Genomic DNA, 24,485 nt, shown 5'->3' with positions numbered 1-24,485 from the left:
TTGTCGTCAGTATTATTTTGCCCACTGTTACCAAGTTACTAGGCCGCCAGGAGAAGAAAGAGTGTCCTCTCTCAGCCTGCTGACAGTCCAGGCCTCTGACCCATCTGTCGTTTCACCGAGGGGTAGAGGAACAGTCACAGGCTGACCACTCAGGAGCTCTGGGACCCAGCCTGTACCTGGCCTCTAGTTAGCTATGGGATCCTGCTTACCGGCCACTCCGGGCCTCGGTTTTCTTGTCACTGAGAAATAAGGGAGGTGGCTAGATATTCCATAGGCCCCTTCCCATTTGGGAATCTCCTATGTCAGCAGTAAAACTGCCCCAACCAGAAGGCAGCTGGGAACTTGGGTGCCTGGCTGGGAGGACGCCCCAGGCAGATGCAGACAAAGATGCCCTGTGCAGGCCTTGCCTCTAGCCTAGCGGAAAGTTCTGTGTGTTTCCACACCTGGATCCAGGGCCTTCCAAGAATCACAGTTGAAAGTTATCACTTGAAAGTTGCCAGCAAGTTGACTTTGCATTTTTGGAATATGTAGTCCAGGAAAAGAGGGGGAGAGAGGCGGCTGAGAGAGAGAGAGAGCAGGAGGGGGCATGACAGAGAATGACTGAAAAGAGGAGGAAGAACAGGGCAGACAGAGGAGAGGGAGAGTGGAAAGGTGAGGAGAGAGAGGTGAGGCAAGGGCAGACTGAGAGACAGAGACTACAGGGAGAGAGGGAGCAAGGAGGAGGGAGACCATGGCTCAAGCAGGGCTCAGAATCACCAAAGCCTGCAACACTCGGCCTGGCCACCAAACAAAGCAACACAGTGCTCTCTTAACTGGGGAAACTCCCTCCTTGCTGCTGGAGGGCAGAGCCATTAGGTGGTCACCTTACCACTCCCTTGAAGAACTCAACATTGGTTAATTTTCAGTAAAACAAAAGCACAAACCTCCCTCATGCAGCAGCACCCTTCACCTTTGCCGCCAGCCACAAGGAAACCCCCACCAGGCTGGGCAGGAGCAGGCGGCAGTTGTCATGGTAACTGGCATCCCGAGGCGATGAGCAGATGGCAGCGCCCTGACGCCTGGATCCTTTCAATTATAACGTAACAATTATCACTACTGTCGACCTAGCACCTACTACGTGCCAGTCCTTGTGCCAAGGTCTTCACATGCATGGCATAATTAATCTTCATAACCATGCCGTGAAATACCATTACTAATCTCATTTTACAGTTGGGGAAACCAGGCAGTCTGGCTTTGGAGCCCACATTTTAACCGCAAGGCTTTACTGAAATAAAATGATAACTCTTGGTAGAAGCACAGTGTAACGGTAACGGGCTCTGCCCCTTAGAAGCAGTGTGCCCTTGGGGAAGTTATTTATTTGCTCAGGGCTGGTTTCCTCTGCTAAAATGATAGTAACAACTTCACAGGTTTGTTGTGAGGACTAAATGAAATAATATGAACCACTTAGCAAAGATGCTGGCCCAGGCAGTGCTTCAGAGAAGTTTCATTCCCCAGTACAGGGGCCAGAAGCCCAGAGAGGTGAGGGTCGGCTCTCCCTGCTAAGCCTTCAGCCCTGGGCCTGCTTCCCTCGGCCACGCACCGCAGGCTAAGAGCTAAAGAGAAGGGATTCGGGCACTGACAGAGTGTCTCCTGGTGCCAGGCACTGTGCCCTGGTGCCCAGCAGGGTCAGCGAGGTGCTGATGCCCTGTGACGCATTAGGATTCTGGGCCCCGGACGCTCATGGAAACTTCCCCTGCCTCCTACTGCCCCTGCCCTGCTGCACCCTTAGCCCAAGGAGGAAAACCGCCAGGCCTTCTTGGGTGGGGCAGCAGGGCAGGGCAGGGCAGGGCCGAGCGGCAGGGTGTCACTATCGCTCCCAGCACAGGGCGGGAGAGAGTTAAGCCAGGCCTTGTTATCGGCTCCCCAGGCCCTGTGTGAAATGCAGTGCCTGGACCTGACAGCGGGGTGGGGTGGGAGAGCGGCCCTTCCCGGGAGGGCAGCCAGGGAAACAGAGCCCCCGCCAGACCTGCTACCTCTGTGTCATCCTAGGCAACCATTTCCCTCTCTGGGCCTCAGAGCCCCCATCTGTGAAACTGGGGGTGGAGGGGAAGTTGGATGAGGTGACCCCAGAGTTCCTTCCAGCTCTAAAAAGTTAGGACCCTGTGGCCACCTGTGAGGTGTATATGATTATCACTCCTATTACAGACCAGGTCTCCTGACTTCCAGACCACTGCTCTTCCCGCCCCACACACCCTGACCTTCTAGAAGACCCACAGAGGGAAGGTCTGGAGGTGGGGGACTGGAGAGGCTGGGGACCTCTCAGAGGGCCTCCAGACATGGGGGAACCTGGCAGCCCTGCAGGGTTGGGGTCTCCCCATGGATCTGGCCCACAGAAGGCAAGGGTGGCAGGGCTTCCTGCGTGTATGGAGAGCTGGCCTCACAACCAGGCCCTAATAACACCCCAGCCCTTATCGGTGGGCCAGGGACTGGGTGGGGTACATCTCAGCATCAACGGCAGGTTCACTAGAAACAGGAAGAAGGCAGAAAGAGAAGGTGGGTGCAGCTCATTTGTGGCCTCCCAGCCTGGCAAGAAAAAAGCCCCGAGAGCAGCCCAAAGCTTAGGGGTGGGCTAGTCCCACTTACCTCTCCAGCAGCAGACAGCCTGATCCAAGGGAGTTTCCCAAAGAGATCCTAGACATCCCAGTCTTGGGGGGACCAGAGAGGCCCAGAATCTACCTCCCAGAGCTGGAAGTCTTTGCCCTTGGAGAGGTCAAAGCCTCCTCTGAGAAGCTGAAGAAAGATGTCCTCACCCAGTGGGGAAGCTGAGGCCCAGGGTATCAGAGGGAGATGCCTCACCCGTGGTCTGGGAGGAGGGAGGTCCCTGCCCGAGGCGTGTGAATCCCCTGCATACCTGGAAGCAGGGCTCCAGTAAGTGCAGTCCCAGTCATCCAGCCAGCCTGCCTCTGAACCAGGCAGGGCAGCAGCGGCAGAGCGGGGAGAGGCCGCTCCAGATACTGGGGCCTGGCCTTCTCAGCCCCCTGTGGAGCTGGGACACCCCGTCCAGGAGCCACTCCTCACCCCACCAGTTCCATGAACATCCCCCTCACCAGGATTCACATCCAGGCCTTGGCCCGGTTCCTGGGTCTCCTTTCCTCTCTAGCCAAGCCTGGATTGCCTCAAGGACTCCCTGCGGGCACCCCACTCCACGGCTTCTCCTAACTGCCGGGCAGCCTGGACCAAGCTGTGCCCTCCTCGACACGCACAAACTGGAGACACACACAGTTCACACACACACACACACACATATGCACACATATACAGTTCACACACATATACATATAATATGCACACATACAGTTCACACTCACATATACATACATACAATATGCACACATAACAGTCCACTCATATAGATATATACATATGCACACATATACAGTTCACACATACATTCATATATACACACATATACAGTTCACACACACATATATACATACGCACACATATAGAGCTCACACTCATTCATAATACATGTGCACAGAGTTCACACTCATATATACAGATACACACATGCACACATATACAGTTCACACTCACATATACATATATACATATGCGCCCATATACATATGCACACATATACAGTCCACTTTCACATACACACCTGGGCTCAGGGCTCGAAGGGACTCATCTCCCTCCTCACCCCTACCCCATGTGGCCATGAATGGCAGGCTTCCCAGACAGATGGAGGTTGCTTCAGCTTTCCATGTGAACGTAAATTCCCAAACGTTCATGTGCAGCCCCCATTGTCTGTCCGTGGAGGCTTGCGTGTTGCTGTGATGCTGAACAGATTTCAGTAGAGCTTCCAGACTAAGATGCACTAGGAAGAAAGGCCTGGTGATCTACTTCCAAAAATCAGCCAATGAAAACCCTATGGGTCACAAGGGTCTAATCAGCAACCCATCACGGGATGGCACAGGACCGGGCAGCATTTCCTTCTGTTGTGCACAGGGTCACCATGAGTCACCATGGGGGGGTGACTCAATGGCCGCTAATAGCAATGTATGTTTAATGTGGCCACAGAAGCCACTTACACAAGGCCAGGCAGGGAGCTGCCTTTCCTACACAAACAAGTACCCTACTGCCCTGCCCAGAACCCAGGGGTTTCTGAGTTAAGCAGGGATAGGGCTGAGAAAAGGTTTGAACCCCAAGGGAGCCAGGATTGGGAAGATACTAGGACCAAGGTAAGGGGGAGTGAGTCGGAATTCTGGGGGTTGAAAGAAGATCTGAGCCAGGAGCCCAGAGAGCCAGAGCCAGAGAGGGTGGGTGAGGCTGGGACCTGGACAGAGAAGGGCCTCCAGAGACAAAGGGGCAGCCTCAATGGAAGGGAGGACTGAAGAGGTGTCCTGCACCTTAGGTCACCCACCTCCCAAGGCTGGGCTGACACCCCCCTCCATGAATTTATGCCCTCCCCACACAAGCACGCATGCGTGCACGCACCCACACACGCAGACACGCCCACCTCCACAAGTCCTCCGGGGATGTTCATCCTTCCCTCTCCACCTCCATCACACACCCTGATTCCACCCGGATGTAATTAATGGTGGTGGGCAGCAAACTGGTTTGCACCCATCCTGACCTCCTAAGGCCGCAGTTCTGAAACTTCAGTGTGGTGGTATCATACGGGGCCCTTGATAAAAATTCAGACCCCAGCTGTAACCCCAGCCCGAGATTCTGATTCGGTGGTTTGGGGTCGGCCCAGGCAATTCTGGGCCACCCTTGGAGAAACTCTGGGTGGTCTGTCAGCTGCGCATAGGAGGAAATAATAACAACACACGCCGCGTTCATTGTGTGTTGGCTCTGCTCGAACCACCTCATTTCATCTTCTGACAACATTCCCATCCCCAATCATAGCACAGCCATGATTTGAAGTGGTCCCCCACCCATCCTGTCCCCAAGGGTCTGCAGACTCATAGGGCTGGGACCGATCACACGGACAGGACCAGAACCAGCACCTGACTCCCCACTAGGAGGGAGGGACCAGGGTAAGTCACCATTAAGAGGCTCAGGAAAGATGCAGGGTTGGACTGTGATGGAGAACAGCCCCCTGCCCCCACCCATGAGGTAGCCTGCAGTCTGAACCAGGCTAGGATGGTGAATTCCCAGGCAGCGCGCGCCCCCTGCAGCCAGACAGGGGTGCAGCAGGGCAGGAGGCTGGGTCTTTCCTCAAAGCTGACGTCCCTGGTATTGGTGGGTTTTCCCTTCCCTCATTTCCAGGCCTCGATGGGAGGTGGACAAGGACGGCCACTGTGGTTACTATTGCTGCCTCATTTTAAGGACTAAGAGAAATGTTAAGTGATTTGCCTGAGGTCACGTTGGGTCTTCACTCTTCCCCCCAGAAGGTCTTTGTCCAGCCCCTCAGAGCCTGCCCCACCTCCTTGCACCCAGGACAGACACGCACAGCAGGACGGCTGAAGGAGGCAGGCAAAGGGTGTTTAATGGGCATTGGGGCCGTGTCTCGGCACTCCCTCCAGGGGAGTGGGCATCTCCACGCACGCGGGGCTCAAGAGGTGAGGCTCTGGTGCAGGTGTTCCTGGAAAGGCCGGGTGTGAAGATGTGAGAGGAAGGCTGACGCCGTCTGGGGGCCTCTCTCCTGCAGCAGGGGCAACACTGGGCTGGCGTGGAGCTAAATACAGAGTGCGGTGGAGGCTCGCCCCATGCCCTGCACCACAGCTCACAGCCTACCTGCTTGGGAGCAAGAAACTGCCCAACCTCCCCGCAACAGAGCAAAGGCAGTGGGCTGGCACTGTGGGGTGTCACTGCAAGGGGGCCAGGAGCTGTGGGTACCCACCCACCACCCCCACTCCTAATGCTCCACTTCCATATGTTCCATACGTCGGGCTTCAGAGCAAAAATTTCACTCAAATAAAGGAATCCCTCCCCGCTAAAATTATAAACTAGTGGACTGGTCTTGCCTCCTCATTAATAGCCAAGGAAACTGAGGCCTAGAGAAGGGGAATGACTGCCCCACAGCCTTTTCCCTTTGTGTCTCCAGGCACCCCGAGCGTATTCTGGACATCTGTGACCCTGCTTCCAGCACCCTCCGGGTCTAGAACCTCCTTCCCCCAAGCTCTGGGTGCTCCAACTTCAGGGCCAACTCACCTTCTGGAGGCTTCCCCTAACACACAATCTACAGGCGTCCTCTCCCGATACACGTGTGCAAGCCCACACACATGTGCACACACGTGCACACACACGCACACACACGCCTCACCTCCTGGAGAGCTGAAGCCTCGCCACTCCCTGGGAGCCCCCTGCCTGGTATGTAGAGGCTCAGAGGTTGGGAGGCCAGGGGACTGGGCGCAGAAGGGCACGTCGGGGAGTGCAGGTTCTGCAGGGGCACCCAGTCGTGCCCCACCACTCTCTGCAGCCAGACGGCCTCGGCCATGTACCTGGGGAGCAACAGGCCAGATGCAGGGGGCCACAGCCACCCCCTGGCCTGGCCGCCCACTGTCCCCTCAGCTTAGAGAACTCACAGCCTGGAGCTTAGTCCTATAGGGAGCCAAGGCCAGTCACATCCCGGCTGCCATGCCCTCCACCCCATTCCTTGGGGAAAAGGACTCAGAGATAAGTAGGGAGGCCCCAAGAGGCTCCTGCATGCTCTGGAGAAAACTCCAAAGGAGCAGGACAGTGGGCTAAGAGGGCAGGGGAGATGACCCAGCCTCACCCTACCCCACCAGCCCCAGGACCCCGGTTTGCCAACTCACTTGGGTCCCAGTGGTGCACAGATCGTTAAATACCAGTTTCTGGCACAGCCCTGGTCGAAGGGGTTGTATCCCTGCAGGTATCGGAACTGGAGGGGGTAAGGGCGGGAAGGGGGGCTCAGAGCCAGCAGGACTCAGCAAGTCATTGGCCCTTTCTGAGCCAGTCATCTAGCCCTGGGCTGCAGCAAGACTGGGGCAAGGGGGGAGGGAAGGACCTGAGAGGGATCCCAGGCCTCCTCTTTCCCAGCTTCCAGGCAGAGCAACCCGCTTCTGAGCTTTCTCCAAGTGAACCCTAACACTGTATCCACCTCTTCTGCTTCTCAGGACCGCCCCCCGTTATAGATTCAGTTGTGTCCCCCCAAAAGATATGCTGAAATCCTAAACCCCGGTACCTGTGAATGTGACCTTGTTTGGAAACAGGGGTCTTTGAAGATGCTATCAGTTAACATGAGGTTATACTGGAGTAGGTGGGTCCTAATTCAATAGGAGTGATGTCCTTGTAAAAGAGGAAGAGAGACGGAGAGAGGCAGAGGGAAGAACGCCATGCGAGGAGGAGGCAGACATGGCATTAGGCCAAGGCTACAAGCAAAGGAACGCCCGGGGCAGCCAGAAGCGGGCAGAGACAAGCAAGGATCTTCCCCTAGAGCCTTCAGAGAGCATGGCCCTGCCAACACCCTAAATTCAGACTCCTGGACTCCAGAACGGGGAGACAACAAACCCCTGTGGTGTTAAAGCCACTTGATTTGTGGTACTTTGATATGGCAGCCCTAGAAAACTAAGACAGCCCCCCATCATCTTGTCTCCTCTTTCGCAGTCTCCCCATCTCCACTGGCCCCACACATCATCCTGCTACCTCCTTCCAGATAAACTTTCAGATCTTCCACTTGCTGCTAAATGGCTCCAAAGACAGTTCCACCCCACTTCTCCACTTTCCCACCTCTCATTTTTCCCTAACTTGTGCCTTCGCTGAATTTGGCTATCTGGAAGGGCAGCTGTGTGGGGGCTCAATCTAACTAAAATCAGATAGCCCTGGAAAATGTGGGCTGAAGGCCCTGAGCACACAACGCAGTAAAGGTCAAGGCCCAAGGTCAAGTCCTCCCCTGATCTGCAGCCATGACACTGTTGACCAGGCTGCCCTCCTCCCCATCTTCAACTCTCCACCTGTCTACCTGGCCTCCTTCCTAACCCTTCCTCCTCCCCCGTGCAGACCAAGCCTCACCCCAACTTCAAGAGCCTTAGCTATAAAATGTTTTGTCATGACCTAAAGTGGCCGAGCAGCACCTCTGGCCACCACCGACTCTCCTGTGCCCCATGTCCCTATCACGAAGAGTGTGATCTTCAACAGTATCTTCCACCAAAAACAACCAGGACTTCATGAAGGGAGCTGACCCTGTGTCTGGGGGAGGAAAAATCAGAATGGTTCTGGAATATCCCATTGTTGCTGAGAAGCAACACTAACCATTGTGATGTTTTGGGTTCTGCCCGCTTCCAAAGGTGTTTAAAGCATTCGAGAGAACTGGTACTCTCTTCGTGATTTCAATTAAATGTTTAGAAGAGGTTGATTACGTTTGCAATGAGAATTTTTAAATTTAGGAAAATAAATTTTGATTTATGAGTTGTATGTGAAAAATGTTGATTGTCCAATACTTAAAGGAATGATAGTTGTTTAACAAATGTATAAGAACGGACCAAAAGGTAGAGCACCTTCCTTTCCACACACAGTATCTCTCAGATGGGAAGAGAATTCAATAGCTCCAAAGCTTCCAGACTGTCTTCTCTCACTCGCTCCAGTCCTGGGCCTCCTGCTCCAAGTCCGTGTCTCAAATGTCCTCACACTCCACAGGACCAAAATTAAAGTGGACATCTCCCGCTTAATGCCCTGCTGCCTCCCTGCCAACCTCTCATTTCTCCAGGCACCAAGGCATCAAGCTTCTTCTCTTTCTCCCTCTCCTGCTCCCCCAAAGCATTACTGGCTCATTTGCTTATTACTTCACTCATTTATTCAGAAATATTTTGGGGCCCCAACAATGTTCCAGGCACCATACTGGTGATTGAGGACACAACCAGTGGTGTCACTAGAGAGATTCAGGGGGTGTGGACCATACTGAGTGACACTGTCAGAGGAAGTGACAGCAAAATGACTGTCTATAAAATTTTTGTGCAGTGTTTCTGCAGAAATTTATTATTTTTTATAAAAATATCCCTGTAGTTAGTTATAACAACAAAAATATTTTTTCATAAACCCAGCTCACATGTATCCATATACCTACGAGGTTAAAACTCTATGCTAATTTACTTTTTGAACCTTCTAATGCACTGTGGTCAGATGCTTAGAATCGAGTGGTTTTATCTGCACGCACCCCAAGCATGCACTGTTTTTAGTTGCTGCCGGTATTTTTATAGTTGTGGGTTTTGTCAACTTTTCTGGTGTTTCAGCTACAATATTGTGGCAATCAGTATTTGTGAATCTACATCAATAACTTTTTTGAGAATAAAGTAGTAATTAAAGGAAAAGAAAGAGAAAAATAAAAAATATTAGTACATGCAACGATTAGGAACAAGGATCAATCTGTGAAGCATCTCATAACATGGATGAACCTGGAGGGCATTATGCTGAGTGAATAAGTCAATCACAAAAGGACAAATATTGTATGAGACCTTTACTGTAAAAACTCATGAAAAAGTTTACACACAAAAAGAAACAACCTTTGTTGGTTAAGAGGGATGGGAGGGATAGAGGAGGGGAATATTAAATAGATAATAGGTAAGTGGTAACTTTGGTGAAGGGTAAGACAGGACACAATACTGCAGAAGCCAGCACAACTTGTACAAGGAAAGGTCATGGAAGCTCCATAGACACATCCAAACTCCCTGAGGGACTGAATTGCTGGGCGGAGGGCTGTGGGGACCATGGTCTCGGTGAATATCTAGCTCAGTTGGCATCACACAGTTTATAAAGAAAATGTTCTACATTCTACTTTGGTGAGTAGCGTCTGGGGTCTTAAAAGCCTGTGAGCAGCCACCTAAGATACTCCACTGGTCTCACCCCTTCGGGAGCAAGGGAGAATGAAGAGAACAAGATACAAGGGAAAGATCAAAGGACTAATGGACCACAACTACCACGGCCTCCACTAGACTGAGTCCAGGACAACTAGATGGTGCCCACTTACCACCACTGACTGCTCTGACTGGGATCACAACAGATTCCTGGACAGAGGTGGAGAAAAATGTAGAACAAAATTCTAACTCACAAAAAAAGACCAGACTTACTAGCCTGACAGAGACTGGAGAAACCCTGAGAGTATGGCCCCCAGACACCCTTTTAGCTCAGTAATGAAGTCACTCCCGAGGTTCACCCTTCAGCCAAAGATTAAACAGCCCCATAAAACAAAATGAGACTAATGGGGCACAACAGTCCGGGGACAAGGACTAGAAGGCTGGAGGGGACAGGAAGCGGTAATAGGGAACCCAAGGTTTACAGTGTTGACGTGTTGTGGGGTTGTTAACCATTGTCATAAAACAATATTTGTAGTAACTGTTAAATGAGAAACTATTTGTTCTGTAAACCTCCATCTAAAGTACATTAAAAAGATTGAAAACTTAAAAAAATATATTAGTACAAAAAACATTACTAAGGATTCTGTATGGTCTGCTTTGGGAGGAGGTCCATGGGGGTTGGGGGAGTGACACCATGGGTTACTGCACTGTTTGACACCAACCCTAGTGACACTATTTGACACAATCTTAAACACCATTGTGGTTGGGTGCTGTTGCGTTAACTTTTGACTCAGAGCAACCCCATGTAACAGAGTAGAGCTGCCCCACAGGGTTTTCTAGGCTGTAATCTTTATGGGGCCAGATTGCCAGGTCTTTCTCCTTTGGAGCTGCTGGGTAGGTTTGAACCATCAACCTTTCGGTTAACAGCCAAGTACTTAACCATTGGGCCACCAGGGCTCCTTCAGCCAGCCTTAATTTTCTGGGTAATGAGGGCAGCTACAAGACAGGGTCTGAGGTACTGTGGGGGTGCTCAGGGCAGCACAGAGGGGGCTCAAGTGAGAAGAACAGGTGGTCAAAGACAGGACTCTGAGGTACAGGCAGAGGAGCAGCAGCCCAGGAAAGCAGAGAGGATGGGGAAGATGGGGGGCTCAGTTTCAGATGCTGCTGTGTGCACGCCAGAAACATTAGGTCTGAGGACTGTTGCTGGCTTTGGCCGCCTGGGGAGAGTGGCATCCATGTGACAGTGAGGGCAGGGCCCGGGCTGGAGGGGGCCGAGGAAGGTGAAGAATAGAAACAGTGAGCACAGCTCTTTCAGGAAGTATGGCCGTACTGGAGAGGAGGTTCCAGTAGGTGGGGTGGAGGCCTGTAACGTTAAGAGTTCTGCTTTGCTTTTAAGATATGAGAGACATGACCATGTATAACTGATGAGGGATAGGAGTGGTAATAATAATAACAACAACATATAGGGCACTTGGAGCCCTGGTGGTGCAGTGGTTAAGAGCTCGGCTGCTAACTAAAAGGTCGGCAGTTCGAATCCACCAGCTGCTTCTTGGAAACCCTATGGGGCAGTTCTACTCTGTCCTATAGGGTCACTATGAGTCACAATCGACTTGATGGCGATAGGTTTGGTTTTTTTTTGTTTGTTTTTTTTTTTTGATAGGGCACTTACTTGTACCAGCCACTATTCTATGAGTCTTACACATCTTAACCCATGCTGCCCCATTTTACAGGTGGGGAAACTGAGTCACTGGGCAGCTAAATAACGTACCCAAGATCTCTGCTGGTAAGTTGTAGAGCTGTGGGCTGAATTTACGTGGTCTGGCTCCAGAGCCCTTGCTATCAACCACTGAGCAAACAGCCTCAGGAGGAGGTGAGTTCAGGGGAGGAATAAATGAATAAATAAATGAAGAGGTATACCATGTTTATGGATCCAAAGCCTCGATATTGTTCAAATGTCAATTCTCCCCAAACTGACCTATAGGGTCAATTCAATACCAATGAAAATTCCAACAGATTTTTTAATAGAAATTGATAAGCTGATTCTAAAATTTATATGGAAAAGCAAATGAAGTATAAAAGCTAAAAGAACTTTGGGGGGAAATAAAGTTGAAAAACTCACATTACCTGATTTCAAGACTTACTATATAAAGCTATAGTAATCAGCACAGTATGATATTGGCAAAAGAGTGGAAAGCGCCACACATATATGGTCAACTGATTTTTGACAACTGTGCAAAGTCAACTCAATGGAGGAAAGATAGTCTTTCAACAAATGGTGCTGGAAGAATCCATATGCCAAAAAAAAAAAAAAAAATCTTGACCCATACCTTGTACCATACACAAAATTTAACCCTGAATGAATCATAGACCTAAAAGTAAAATCTAAAACTATAAAACTTAAAGGAGAAAATCTTTGTGATCTTGGGTTAAGCAAAGTCTTCTTAGTTACAATAGCAAAAAGTATGACCCATAAAAAAAAACTGATAAATTTTACTTCATCAAAATTAAAAACTTCTGCTCTTTTGAAGATACTGTTAAGAAAATGAAATGATAAGCTATAGACTGGAAGAAAATATTTGCAAGACACACATCTGTATCAAGATTATAAAAAGAATTCAAAATTCAATGAAAACAGCCCCCTTTCTTTTTAATGGGTAAAGATTGGAACAGACACTTCATCAAAGATATAAAGATGACAAATAAGAACATGAAAAGATGCTCCACATCACTACCCATTAGGACAATGCAAATAAAACCAACAGACACATCTATCAGAATGGCTAAAATTAAAACAAAACAAACCCTGATAATGCCAAGCACTGGTGAGGGTGCAGACTCATTGCTGTCAAGTCGATTCCAACTCACGGAGACCCTGCAGGACAAAACAGAACTGCTCCATAGGGTATCCAAGGCTGTAATCTTTACAGAAGCAAACTGCCAAGTCTTTCTCCCTTGGAGAGGCTGGCGGGTTCAAATCATCGACCTCTAAGTTAACAGCCGAGCGCTTAATTACTGTGCCACCGGGGCTCCTTTGAGGATGCAGAACAACTGGCATTCTCATACATTGTTGGTGGGAATGCAAAATGATACAGCCATTTGGGAAGACAATTCGGCAGTTTCTTATAAAGTTAAACATATACTTGTCACGTGATCCAACAATGCCAATCCTAGGTATTTACTCGAGAGAAATGAAAACTTATGTTCACATGCCTGTAAAAAACCAAACCAGCTGCCACCGAGTCGATTCCCAGGTGTTTCAGAGTAGAACTGCACACAAGGTTTTCAACAGCTGTGGTCTTTCAGAAGTAGATCACCAGGCCTTTCTTCTGAGGTGCTGAACGCTAACTGTTTGGGCCACCCAGGGACTCCTCCACATGCCTGTACACAAGTGTTTATAGATGTTTTATTCATAATTGACAAAAACTGGAAACAACCCAACATCCTTCAGTTGGAGAATGGATAAACAAGCTGTGGTACATCCATACAATGCAGTCCTCAGCAGTAAAAAAAGGCAACAACATGAATGAATGGCAAATGTATTGTGCTAAGTGAAAGAAGCTAGACTCAAAAGATTATGATTCCATTTCTATGACATTCCGGAAAAGGAAAAACTACAGGGACAAGAAAGAAATCAATGGTTGCCGGGGAAGGTGGGTAGGGGCAGGAGTTGACTACAAAGGGGCAGAGGGAATTTTCTGGGATGGTGGAGCGGTTCTATAAATCTTGATTATGATGGTGGTTATAGAAGTGTGTACGTTTATCAAAACTCACGAAACTGTGCACTAAAAAAGGGGGAATTTTACTGTATGTAAATTAGACCTCAATAAACCTAACATTAAAAAAATCCCACCAAGGCTCCAGGTTTCCACTGCACCAAGACTGAATTGTCCGCCAGCCGTTCAGGGATTTTCTAATCTGGCCAACCCCAAGCAGCCATCTTGAATCCCATGCCATCTTCTCCTCCAATTAGAACTGTTTCCTCACTACTCCACCAACGTTCCACAGACTTTCAGGCTTCCCTGCCTTTTTGCAAGCCGTGCAATTCCCTTCCTCTATCTTCTGCATCTCCAAAACCACTAAGTGACATGTACTACCTCTACCCTGCGGTCCTCACCGAACTCTCAATTCCTTCTAGGCGCACAGCCCCCCTCTGAGGGCTCACGGGTGTCCGGCGAGTGGTATTCTGCTGTCAAGTTCCTCATCAACACGAGTGCAGAATGCAGCACTCAAAATAGCACACACACCGCCCAGCCGAGGGAAACTGCGAGCGGGAGCCACGGGAGCACCAACGACAGAGGCGTGACCACTGACCTCCAGGAGTAGGGGAGGTGTGCGCTGAATCTTAAGAGATAGGTCTGGAAGGACTAATGAGGCACCTTCGAAGGAGGCTAGGCCATCATCAGGGACCAGGAGTACGGAACGAGCGGAGAGTGCAAGGAGGCGCAAGGTCACTGGCTACCCACAGCCTAGTGTCGCAGCGCCCCGCTCGGCCCCGCGTACCTTGCCCTCGTAGGAGCGCTCGGCCGCGCTCACCGACAGCGCCTGGATCAGCAGCAGCAGGGACAGCGGCACCAGGAGGCCGGTGGCGGGTACAGCCACGACAATACTGCGCGCGGGTTAAGGAGCTGCGCCACCGCCCCTGCCCTTGGCCCCGCCTTCTCACACCCGACTCCACCCCCAACATCGCCCCGCCCTGACCCCACCCGCAACATCACCCCGCCCCGATCTCGCCCCACCTCCAACATCGCTCCGCCCCCAAAATCGCCCCACCCCGACCTCGCCCACCGTCCTTTGTTGTCCCCGCCCCCCTCACGGCATCTCTCCCGCGTCCTGAGGTCCTGGGCGGATACGCGACGGCCTTGTCTATGGAGAAGGGCATGTGGGTTGTGCGCACCAGGTAGACGAGGCAGGTGACGAGCACGGCACCCGAAAAGAGGCATAGGGACAGCACGAGCAGCATGAAGAGGCGGAAGTTGCGGTGACCGACGCAGTTATTGACCCACTTGCAGTGGTGGTCGAAGTCCTGGGATAGAGAGAGAGAGGGGCCAGGCCTCGAGAACTCCTCTGGTGCCCTGAGAACCCGTCCTTTGACCCAACCCCTAAGGCCCCCCAAATTAAGACCTTCCCCAGGCCCCAAAACCAAAAAACCCAAACCTGTTTCGTTGACCCAATTCTGACTCATAGCAACCCTATAGGACAGAGTAGAACTACCCATGAGGTTTCCAAGGAACAAGCTCGTGGATTCGAACTATCAACCTTTCAGTTAGCAGCCATAGCTCTTCACCACCACACCCCCCAGGCTCCCTAGGCTGCCTCAAACCTGCCCTTGGCCCCACCTCCTGGCTCCCACAACCCTGGGAGAAACTGAGCCACAAAGTTACTAAGGCTGGCATTTTTGTGGGTAGAGCTTGGCTAAGGCTCTGTGGCTGCCAAGGTCGGCCTTCACCAGGCCTTTTAGAGATAAGGCCTGCCTGGCCTTCTGTGAGTCACAGCCTGGTGTAATTTGGGGCAGAACATAGAACATCTCCAGCCTCCATTTTCTCATCCCTTAGAGAAGGGTAATAATAACACCGTAGCCAGCCAGCCTCTTCAGGGTTGGAAGGACCAGATCAGACAGTGCACTTGTAAATCTTTGTGGGCTATGACATGAGAGGGACAAGCTCTCAGAACCCAGGAGACCTGCTGACCCGGATCCCCAGAGGAGCACAGGTAAAGCTACGCAGGCTGGCCTGTAGCCAGCTCCTCCCCTGAGGGCCTTGGGTATCTACTGTCAGGGAGCCTGGGAGCCAGGCAGGGGCTACTTTCCTCCCCTGGCCTGATCAGCATAGATGTGGGTGCCCCTAGGTGTGTCAGCACTGTGTGGGCAAGGCCAGCCTCCCACGCCAATCACAGCTGGCCTGGAGGCAGTGACTGTGCAGGTGACCCAGAGTAGCTGAGAGCTGCCGCCAGCCTTGGCTTTTAGCAGTCCTGAAGGTGATTCCACACCCGTCCGTGGCTCCTGAGTACGTGGGACTCCTGGTCCCAGCCAGGTGCTGCGGGGGCAGGAGAGGGGCACTCACCTCCACACAGACGTTGCACCAGGGGCAGTGGTAGGTTCGTGGTGGGCGGTGGAAGCCGCACTTCTGGCACCACTGCAGGCGGAAGGCCCTGTGGTTCACCCACACCACGTGTACCATCATGGGGCCCTGATCGTCGGAGCCTGGAGCGAGGAGAGGGTTGGGGGCAGAGTGAGGGGCGCAGCAGACCCTGAGATCACCCACTTTGCTGTCCGGGGGGAGGACAGCCACACGGCATCACTGGGTACCCAGAAGGGTGGGGAGCAGGGGCAGGAGAATCCCTGGTCTCCATTAAGCAAGTTTGCCAAGCTCAGAGAGCCTGGTGGTTAGAGAGGCAGGTGGCGTTCCAGGAACTCTCAGGCCGTTAGAGCTGTGGTTGATGCTTTCAGGAGTGTGCAGTGGGAAGCAGGAAGAGAACACAGAGTGGTTGCATCGAGCTGGCTTCCCTCCCCAGCCTGCCCATCCTCCCCTCCAAAGCAGCTAGAAAAGCTCCAGAATTCTAGTTTTTCTACACCTCAGTGGCTTGGAAATGAAATGCCAGGAGCAGGGCCAGAAAATAAGGCTGTGGGGTTGAGGGTCCTGAGGCCCAGGAAGGGAGAGAGGAGGAGCACGTGAAGAACCTCCTCTGCCAGGCACCAGCCCCTAGGGCGCCACCTCCTTCTCCCAGGGGACCAAGGCCTCACCTCGATGCAAGATGCCAGGGTCTGAGAAGTTGAGTGAAATGAGACTGCAGAAGGTGAGGACAAAGAGGAGGCCTGTGATGACGGGAAAGGCCCACTCCCCACTCTGGGCCAGCCACCTGCAACTGACACCAGAGCCTGGCTCAGCCCTGATCTAGAGCCACCTGCAGCTCCCCCAGGGCTCGATATTCCAGGGTCAGGACCCACAGAACAGCTTAAGGCCTGCTCTAAAAATCCAGGCTGGTGACAGACCCATAGAGGCTCTGCCACATGTCACCAGCACTACGAGCCACCTGCAGCTCCTCAGCAGGCACTCTATATCACTGTGCCTTTGCACATTCTGTTCCCACTGCCCCAAATCCTCCCTTCCTGACTCCTGACCCCCTCTTCCACACTTGCCCTGCCCCGTACTATCAGGATCTGTTTTCCTTTCTGTCTTTTTGTAGGACACCTGCCAGCCTACGTGGGAGACTCACGGGAATGCGAAGAAGAGCCCGCCGAAAAAGACCAGCAGCACTACATTGAAGGCGGCAAACAGGCTCGGGAGGATCCAGGGAAGCGGGGCCTGTGGTGGGGGCCGGGGCTTCTTCAAGGTCGGCATGGCTGGGTCTCGCGCGTCCCCCGGGGAGAACAGAGCCACCCGAGGGCTCCTTCCCCCCTGCTGGCTCCCAGAGCCCCATGGCCACAGCGGCCTCAGAAGCCACAGCCCAGGGTGGAAGGAAAGAAGCCCCAGTGTGACATCACAGAAGCCGAGGAGAATGGGGGTCGGGGGCCCTCAGCAGATGTCTGCAGTCTGCTCTGGTTGCTTTGAGGGACCACCATTTCCAACTGCAAACCCTCCCTTCCCACACAGGTGCTGGGGACTGAGAGGCTTGGCCTCTGTGAGGGTGGCTTTGAGACCATGAGAAATTAGAGAAAAGTAGGAAGAAGGTTGGTGAGTCCAACCACCCTTTCAGGCCTAGTGCTCATCATGCTCATTGCCCACTCATTTCTGTGTTCTCCTTTTTCCTTCAGTTACAAAACCTCACCAGGTGGGAGGGGACCAGCAGTCTGCTCAGTTAAGTAATTTCCCTACTTCCTCGTTTCCAGGTTGACTTCATGATACAATTCTGGTCAATGAGATGCAAGTGGATGTCCACTGAGGGTTACTAGAAAAGCTTTTGCTTTCCTGTCAAAAGGAAGGAAGACACAGTTCACACAGCCCTCCCCTTCTTTCTGTCTTGAACCTAGGCGTGCTGGCTGGGGGGTGCCACCTAGGTTCCTTTAGGTGACATGCAGCCAGACAGAACTTGACGGCAGAATTGAGTAGCTGCTCCAGCCCTGGACAGCCCACCTCTGAGCTGCTTGTCATGTGAGAAAATAAATGAGTTTTCTGTGACAAGACACTGACATGTGGCTTTTGTTTTGGCCACTGATCATCTGAACCCCTCTGTGTTTGGAGGATTTCCCATATCATAAGTCTCAATGACCATTTCCCCATTCCAGCTGGAGCTGAAAATGACAGTTCTCAGTCTCCCTTGCCACAAGCACAAAGGCCTATGACCCTGGCGCCACCAGTCAGAGAAACCCACGCCAAACCCTGTCTCAGGAGCTGCCAGGTAACAGGAAGGGTCTCTCTTGGGTAAAGGCCATAGAGATGGTTGGGAAGTTGAGTCGTGGTGCAGAAGTGGCTTCAGGGCTGGAGGCAGCCACGGCTGCAGTCAAGTTCTTGCACAGAAGTGGCCCCTGGCAGCTGAGGCTCCAAGTCCTTGGTGGTTGCGGAGGTTTCTCATCAGATCCATTTTAGGTGTGTCCTAGAAGCTTAGCCTCCAACTTGACTCCAGTCCTCACAACCATTCTATGAGCCACTCAGCATCCTTTGAATGAACTCTTTTTGTGCCTAACCAGCCAGGGTCTTATGCTGCTTCAGCAGAGAACTCTGACTGATGAGTCATTCATTTCCCCTCCATGAAATTTTCTGATCCTCTGCACTCCCTACAGATGGAATTAACTTCCAGAACACTTTCTGTCTGCCTTTCTTATGACCTCTGTCCACCATATAATTGGAATAGAGTGTGCTGACGGGTCCTAGCAGAGACTGAGGGTATGATGGTGGTGATGTAGTACAGTGTGACTCCCCAAACAACTAGAGCAAAGAGAAGGGCTGAAGCCCTATTGTTCCCCCAAGAGGGCGCTGTCGAGGCAGGGAACCCATGGCTCCAGGGGAGCCCACATGCTGGTGAGGTCCACATCCCTATTTAGTTGAGAATTTGAAATAGAGCTTGTCTCCTTCATCTTCGTGCATTTCTTCATCTTTTTATCTTGGGTAATTTTTATCTCATTGGACCTTTCTTTTTTATTACAAGCTGCTTCAACCATTTTCTAGAAGTGAACAGATAGAAGTAAAATCAATAAAACCCTAAAATAATGTGCCCCGTGATAGCACAAACTCAGATATAACTTGAAATAAAACTTTGACACATGCTGGTGATTAATGTTTTCAAACCTGTTTAATCCGTTATGGAGTTGTGCTGTCAAGGCCTTTCTGGAGGTGAGCATGCACTGTTTCAGACCTGCGACAATGAATGGAATGGGGAGATTTTGTTTTGTTTTTAATTTTATTGTGCTTTAGTGAAAGTTTACATGGCAAATTAGTTTCTCATTCAAAAATTTATACACAAATTGCTTTGTAACATCGGCTGCAATCCCTGCTATGTGTCAGCGCTCTCCCCCTTTCCCTTTACACTCCGGGGTTCCCTGTATCCGTTCATCCAGGTTCCCTGTCCCTTCCTGCCTTCTCATCTTTGCTTTTGGGCAGGTGTTGCCCATTTGATCTCCTATGCTTGATTGAAGTTAGAAGCACGTTCTTCACGTGTGGTGGTGTTGGTTTTATAGGCCTGTCTAATCTTTGGCTGAAAGGTGAGCTTCGGAAGTGGCTTCAGTTCTGAATTAGTAGGGGGTTCAGGGGCCATAGTCTCGGGGGTTCCTCCCGTCTCTGTCAGACCAGTAAGTCTGCTCTTTTTTTGTGAATTTGCCAACTGGGATTTTTGCAAGGATTTTCAGAGTTCCTGCTTGTCCAAGTCTAATGGCCATTTTGAAAGGCATTTATGTATTTGATTTAGTGTCATCTTGCCTTCCAAAATGATAGCTTGGAGAGGCAGCTTGGGCAAGACAACTAGGTGTCATCAAGGTTAGGGTTCACACCAGCCCGCTCCTTTATGTATGTATGGTCATTTTAAATAGCTGTTTATTGAAATATAGTAAAATTATTCTTTTAAGTTTATGTATAATAGAGAAGAGAAAATTGGTATCTTGATAAATGACCTTTGAGTAACAGTATGTTTTCATCATGAAGCAGTAAAAACTTATTATCTGCTTTCTGCCTATTCTATCTGGTGGTAGAGCTATTATCTTATCTGACCTGAATAGACCTGGGGTCTACTCACTTATATACTTTTTTGCTGTTTTTTGAAAATGTTATTAATGTCACTGAATTGTGCAGGTAAAAGATTTTGAAATGCCAATTTCTTGTTTTGTATATATACATATGTGTGTATGTATGTGATGTATATACCCATTGCCATTGAGTCAATTCCGACTCATAGCAACCCTATAGAACAAAGTAGAACTGCCCCATAGTGTTTCCAGGGAGCGGCTGGTGGATTCAAACTGCCGACCTTTTGCTTAGCAGCCAAGCTCTTAACCACTACGCCACCATATATATATATACTCGCTACGATAAAAATGAATAAAATTTTATAATCATAGATAATCAAATTAATGAGGGATTCTTTACTTCTAGAAAAACGGAAAATGCCAAATGTTTGGTATGTTACCTTCTGCTGTGCTGTGTGAAGGTTGCTATTCTGATTAACAGTCCAGTCAATGCTGTGACCATTTCTTATCCTCAGGCGCTTGTACTGAACTGACGACTCTTTTTGATGTTACTGTTTTCTGAGACTAGGACCCAAATTTAGCTTCTGGTGGTTACCGATAATCCCTGGCCTTCCTTGGCTTGTGACAGCAAAATTCCAATCTCTGCCTCTGTCGTCACGTGTCATTTTGCTGTGTGTCTCTGTCTCTGTGTCCAAGTTTCTCTCTTTTATAAGACACCAGTCATACTGGATTTATGGCCCATCCTAATCCGGTATGACCTCATCTTAACTTGATTACATCTATAAAGACCCTCTTTCCAAATAAGGTCACATTCACACATTCTGGGTGAACATGGATTTGGGGGCAACACTGTTTAATAGCTGGTTTTCCACCATCATAAACAATAATGAAATAAAGACCCTTGAAAATATATTTTTGCCGCATCTCTAATTTAATTTCCTTAGAATAGATTTCTAATGATTGGATTTTGGCTCGTTGGATCTGAATATTTAACACATCTTTTGTATATTTTGCAAAATGCTTTCCAGAAAGCATTTTAATCCCTATTAGGAGCATATCCACATTATAATACTAGCAGTATAATTAACTATTAATTTAAATAATTTTCAATTTTATAGGTGACAAATGATACCTTGATCTTTTCATTTATACCTCTTAAAATTATACGGGAAATTAAATATTTTTATATGCCTATAGGCCATTAGGAGCCCTGGTGGCATAGTGGTTAAGAGCTCGGCTGCTAACCAAAAGGTCGGCCGTTCAAATCCAGCAGCTGCTCCTTGGATACCCTATGGGGCAGTTCTACTCTGTCCTATAGGGTTGCTATGAGTTGGAATCAGCTTGACGGCAATGAGTTTGGTTTTGGTTTTTTTATAGGCCATTTTATTTTTTTAATAATATTTTATTGTGTTTTCAGTAAAGGCTTACCCAGCAGTTTGGGTCTCCATTCAACAATTTCTACACAAGTTGTTCATTGGTTACATTCTTCACAATGCATGAACGTTCTCATTATTTCCGTTCTGGTTGTTCCGTTTCCACTAATCTAGTTTCCCTACCCCCTTACATTCTCATGTTTGTTTTAAAGTTTGATGGTTTAATCGCTAGTTATCTTCTTTTAAGATTCCTTAACAGTTAAAGAAATGTGTTTAGGCACAACAGTATTGATTTTGTGAAAGGTACCATGAAGAAAAAAACAAAAGAAAACAATGACTCCCCTTGGGCTTTCCACATCAAAGATCTCAATACATAATTTTCTAGTTTTTTAAATTGTATTTATTTCGTTGTTGTTGTTGAGAATATACACAGCAAAACATACACCAATTCAACAGTTGCTACGTGCACAATTTAATAGCATTGATTACATTCTTCGAATTGTGCCACCATTCTCACTCTCCTTTTCCGAGTTGTTCCTCCCCACTAACATAAACTCACTACCCTCTAAGTTCCTATCTAATCTTTCTAGTCGCTGTTGTCAGTTTGATCCTATATAGATAGAATTTGAAAGAGCCCAATGCTCAGTCTGTCTTGGAAGAAGTACAGCCAGAATGCTCCTTAGAAGCAAGGATGGCGAGACCTCGTCTCACATGCTTTGGACGTGTTATCAGGAGGGATCAGTCCCCGGAGAAGGACCTCATGCTTGGTAAAGTAAAGGGTCAGCGAAAAAGAGGAAGACCCTCAAAGAGATGGATTGACACCGTACCTGCAATGATAGGCTCAAGTATAACAATGATTGTGAGGATGGCAAAGGACCAGGCAGTGTTTCGTTCTGTTGTACGTGGGGTCACCATGAGTTGGAATAGACTTGATGGCAATGGGTTTGGTTTTCGGGTTTTAGGATGGCTATTAAAAAAAAAAGTGATAGGGGCGATAACAAGTGTTGGCAAGGATGTGGAGAAGTTGGAACTCTCATCCGTTGTTGATGAGAATGTAAAATGGTGCAGCAGCTGTGGAAAACAGTGTGGCCGTTCCTCAAAATGCTAAACATAGAGTTACCATATCACCCAGCAATTCCACTCTTAGGTGCCGTATTTTTTTTTTTTTGGCAGTCATGCACCCATGTAAATAATGCGTCCACACACATATAACGTGCATAGCGTGCCTAGGAAAATAATGTGCAAGGGTGTTTCATGGCTGGCAAAAAATGTATAACATGCACATTATTTGCATAAAAATATGGTATAAACCTAAGAGAACTGAAAACATGTTCACACAAAAACTTGTACACAAATGTTCATAGCAGCATTACTCATAATAGACAAGAAACGGAAACAACCCAAATGTTCACCAGCTGTTGAACAGATCAACAAAAGTGGCATATACACACAAGGGAATATTATTCAACCATAAAAAGGAATGAAGTACTGATACATGTGATAACATGCTTGAACCTTGAAAACATTATGCTAAGTGAAAGAACACAGACATAAAAGGCCACATATTGTATGGATTCATTTATATGAAATGTCCAGAATAGGCAAATCCATAGAGACAGGAAGTAGATTAGTGGTTGCCAGGGCATGGGGGTGGGGGGAAATTAGGAGGTACGAGGTTTCTTTTTGGGGTAATAAAATATTCTGGAATTAGATAGTGGTGATGGTTGGACATTGTGAGTATACTAAAAACCACTGAATTATATACTTTCAAATAATTAAATTGCTGAATTTTGTTTTGTGAATTTTATCTCAATAAGAACGTTTTAAAAGAAGAAAGAATGGCCTTTGAGTAGCAAATAATTGAGGAGCCCTGGGGAAAAGTGATGAAACCCCTGTTTTTTGGTGTTTTTTGATTTTCAAAACGACGCTTATGTTGAGAAAGCCCAAAGTGAAGTGACAGATGTCATATCATGTTATCATATAATTTTGTGGGGAAAATTAGGCCAAAGGAAAAAAAAAAAGAGTAACACTTGATTCATTCTTCTTGGTTCTAAACATTAGCGCCTTGCATCTAGTAGGTTCTTGGTCTCCTAGTTCCAAAACTGCCAGGAGAATAATCTGATTGGCTGCCCTAGCTCATCTTCTCTTGCCAAGTGTTAGCTATGGATGGGCTGGCCTTGGTCTAACCCATGATCCGGGCCCTGGTGGTAAAGTGGTTAAAGAGCTCGGCTGCTAACCAAAAGTTTGGCAGTTCGAATTCACCAGCTGCTCCTTGGGAACCTTATGGGGCAGTTCTCCTCTCTCCTATATGGTCGCTATGAGTTGGAATGGACTCTTGGGCAACGGGTTTGTTTGTTGGTTACCCCTCGGGCAGTGTGCAACGTCACCCTGTACAGAACATAGTCACTTAGTGGCTTCGGGTGGAGCGGAAATGCCCAGCAGTGCTCGAGCCCTCCCTCTCACCCTCACCCTGCCATTTCTTCCTCCCTCAGTCGATGTCCACCCTGAGGATTGTCCAGTCTCCCCTCTGGCCTCCCAGGCCCTGCTGCCCAGCTGCCTTCCCCTCCCGACTCCCTCCTGCTCTCCAGGCCTCCTCTCCTTCCTCCCCACCCGCCCCTCAATTCTGTCCTGAAGAAGCTTCAGAGAACATCCTCAGCACCCTGTTATCTGCTCTAGGGAGTCTAAAGTTCAGGGCTTTGGGCAATTACGCTCAAGGTCTCTTACTGGGCTAGAGATGAATGACCCAGGGAACGTTCCTCTGGAAATGGTTTGAGGAAGCTGAGTCAGCCTGTGTCTTTGTCAAGGTTGGGCTGAGGTAATTGGCCCCTGTGGGGTCGGTGCCCTTGCTTTCCTTTTTGTGCCCTTACCTCTGCCTTAGGAACCCTGCCCTCCCCATCCCCCTCTTGACGCCCCTTGCATTTGGGTTGGCAGTTGGGCTCCTAAGGCTCCTGGTTCACTACATTGCCCTGACCCAAGAATTCGTACTTTAAGAGGAAGGTGAAACAGGGAGAGATGCTGCTTCACCCTGGAGAGATATTTTGAGGTGTTTTGGGACAAGATTAGGGAAGCTTGCTGGTACCACATCAGTAACGACTTCCTCTGCTTGTATCTACTCACCAGTCCAGGTCAGGGAGCCTCCTGTACCTTCCCTGAATGCACCCTCTCGACCCTCAAATGAGTTCATTTCTCACGCTCTAAAGTCTTCACTTGAACTGCAACAGAATCCCTCATCCAGTCCCTTCTGCCTCTCTCCACGCCCCT

At 49.3% G+C, this 24,485-nt stretch overlaps 1 protein-coding gene across 1 annotated transcript; it reads right to left on the bottom strand.

The window, feature by feature from the left end:
- Positions 1–5,542: 5,542 nt before the first annotated feature.
- ZDHHC19 (zinc finger DHHC-type palmitoyltransferase 19) lies at positions 5,543–17,077 on the bottom strand. Its single transcript, XM_012554734.1, has 8 exons — positions 16,953–17,077; positions 16,480–16,601; positions 15,800–15,939; positions 14,591–14,763; positions 14,241–14,346; positions 6,747–6,832; positions 6,254–6,431; positions 5,543–5,665 (listed from the first exon to the last, which is right to left on the bottom strand). Exons 1-8 carry the CDS (start codon positions 17,075–17,077, stop codon positions 5,543–5,545), a joined length of 1,053 nt encoding a protein of 350 aa, XP_012410188.1.
- Between the last annotated feature and the right edge of the window lie 7,408 nt (positions 17,078–24,485).

This window comes from Trichechus manatus, unplaced genomic scaffold, assembly GCF_000243295.1.
Source record: "Trichechus manatus latirostris isolate Lorelei unplaced genomic scaffold, TriManLat1.0 scaffold00026, whole genome shotgun sequence".
Classification (NCBI taxonomy): Eukaryota; Metazoa; Chordata; class Mammalia; order Sirenia; family Trichechidae; genus Trichechus; species Trichechus manatus.
The sequence above is the reverse complement of the archived record's forward strand: the minus strand, read 5'-3'. Positions and strand labels throughout refer to the sequence as shown.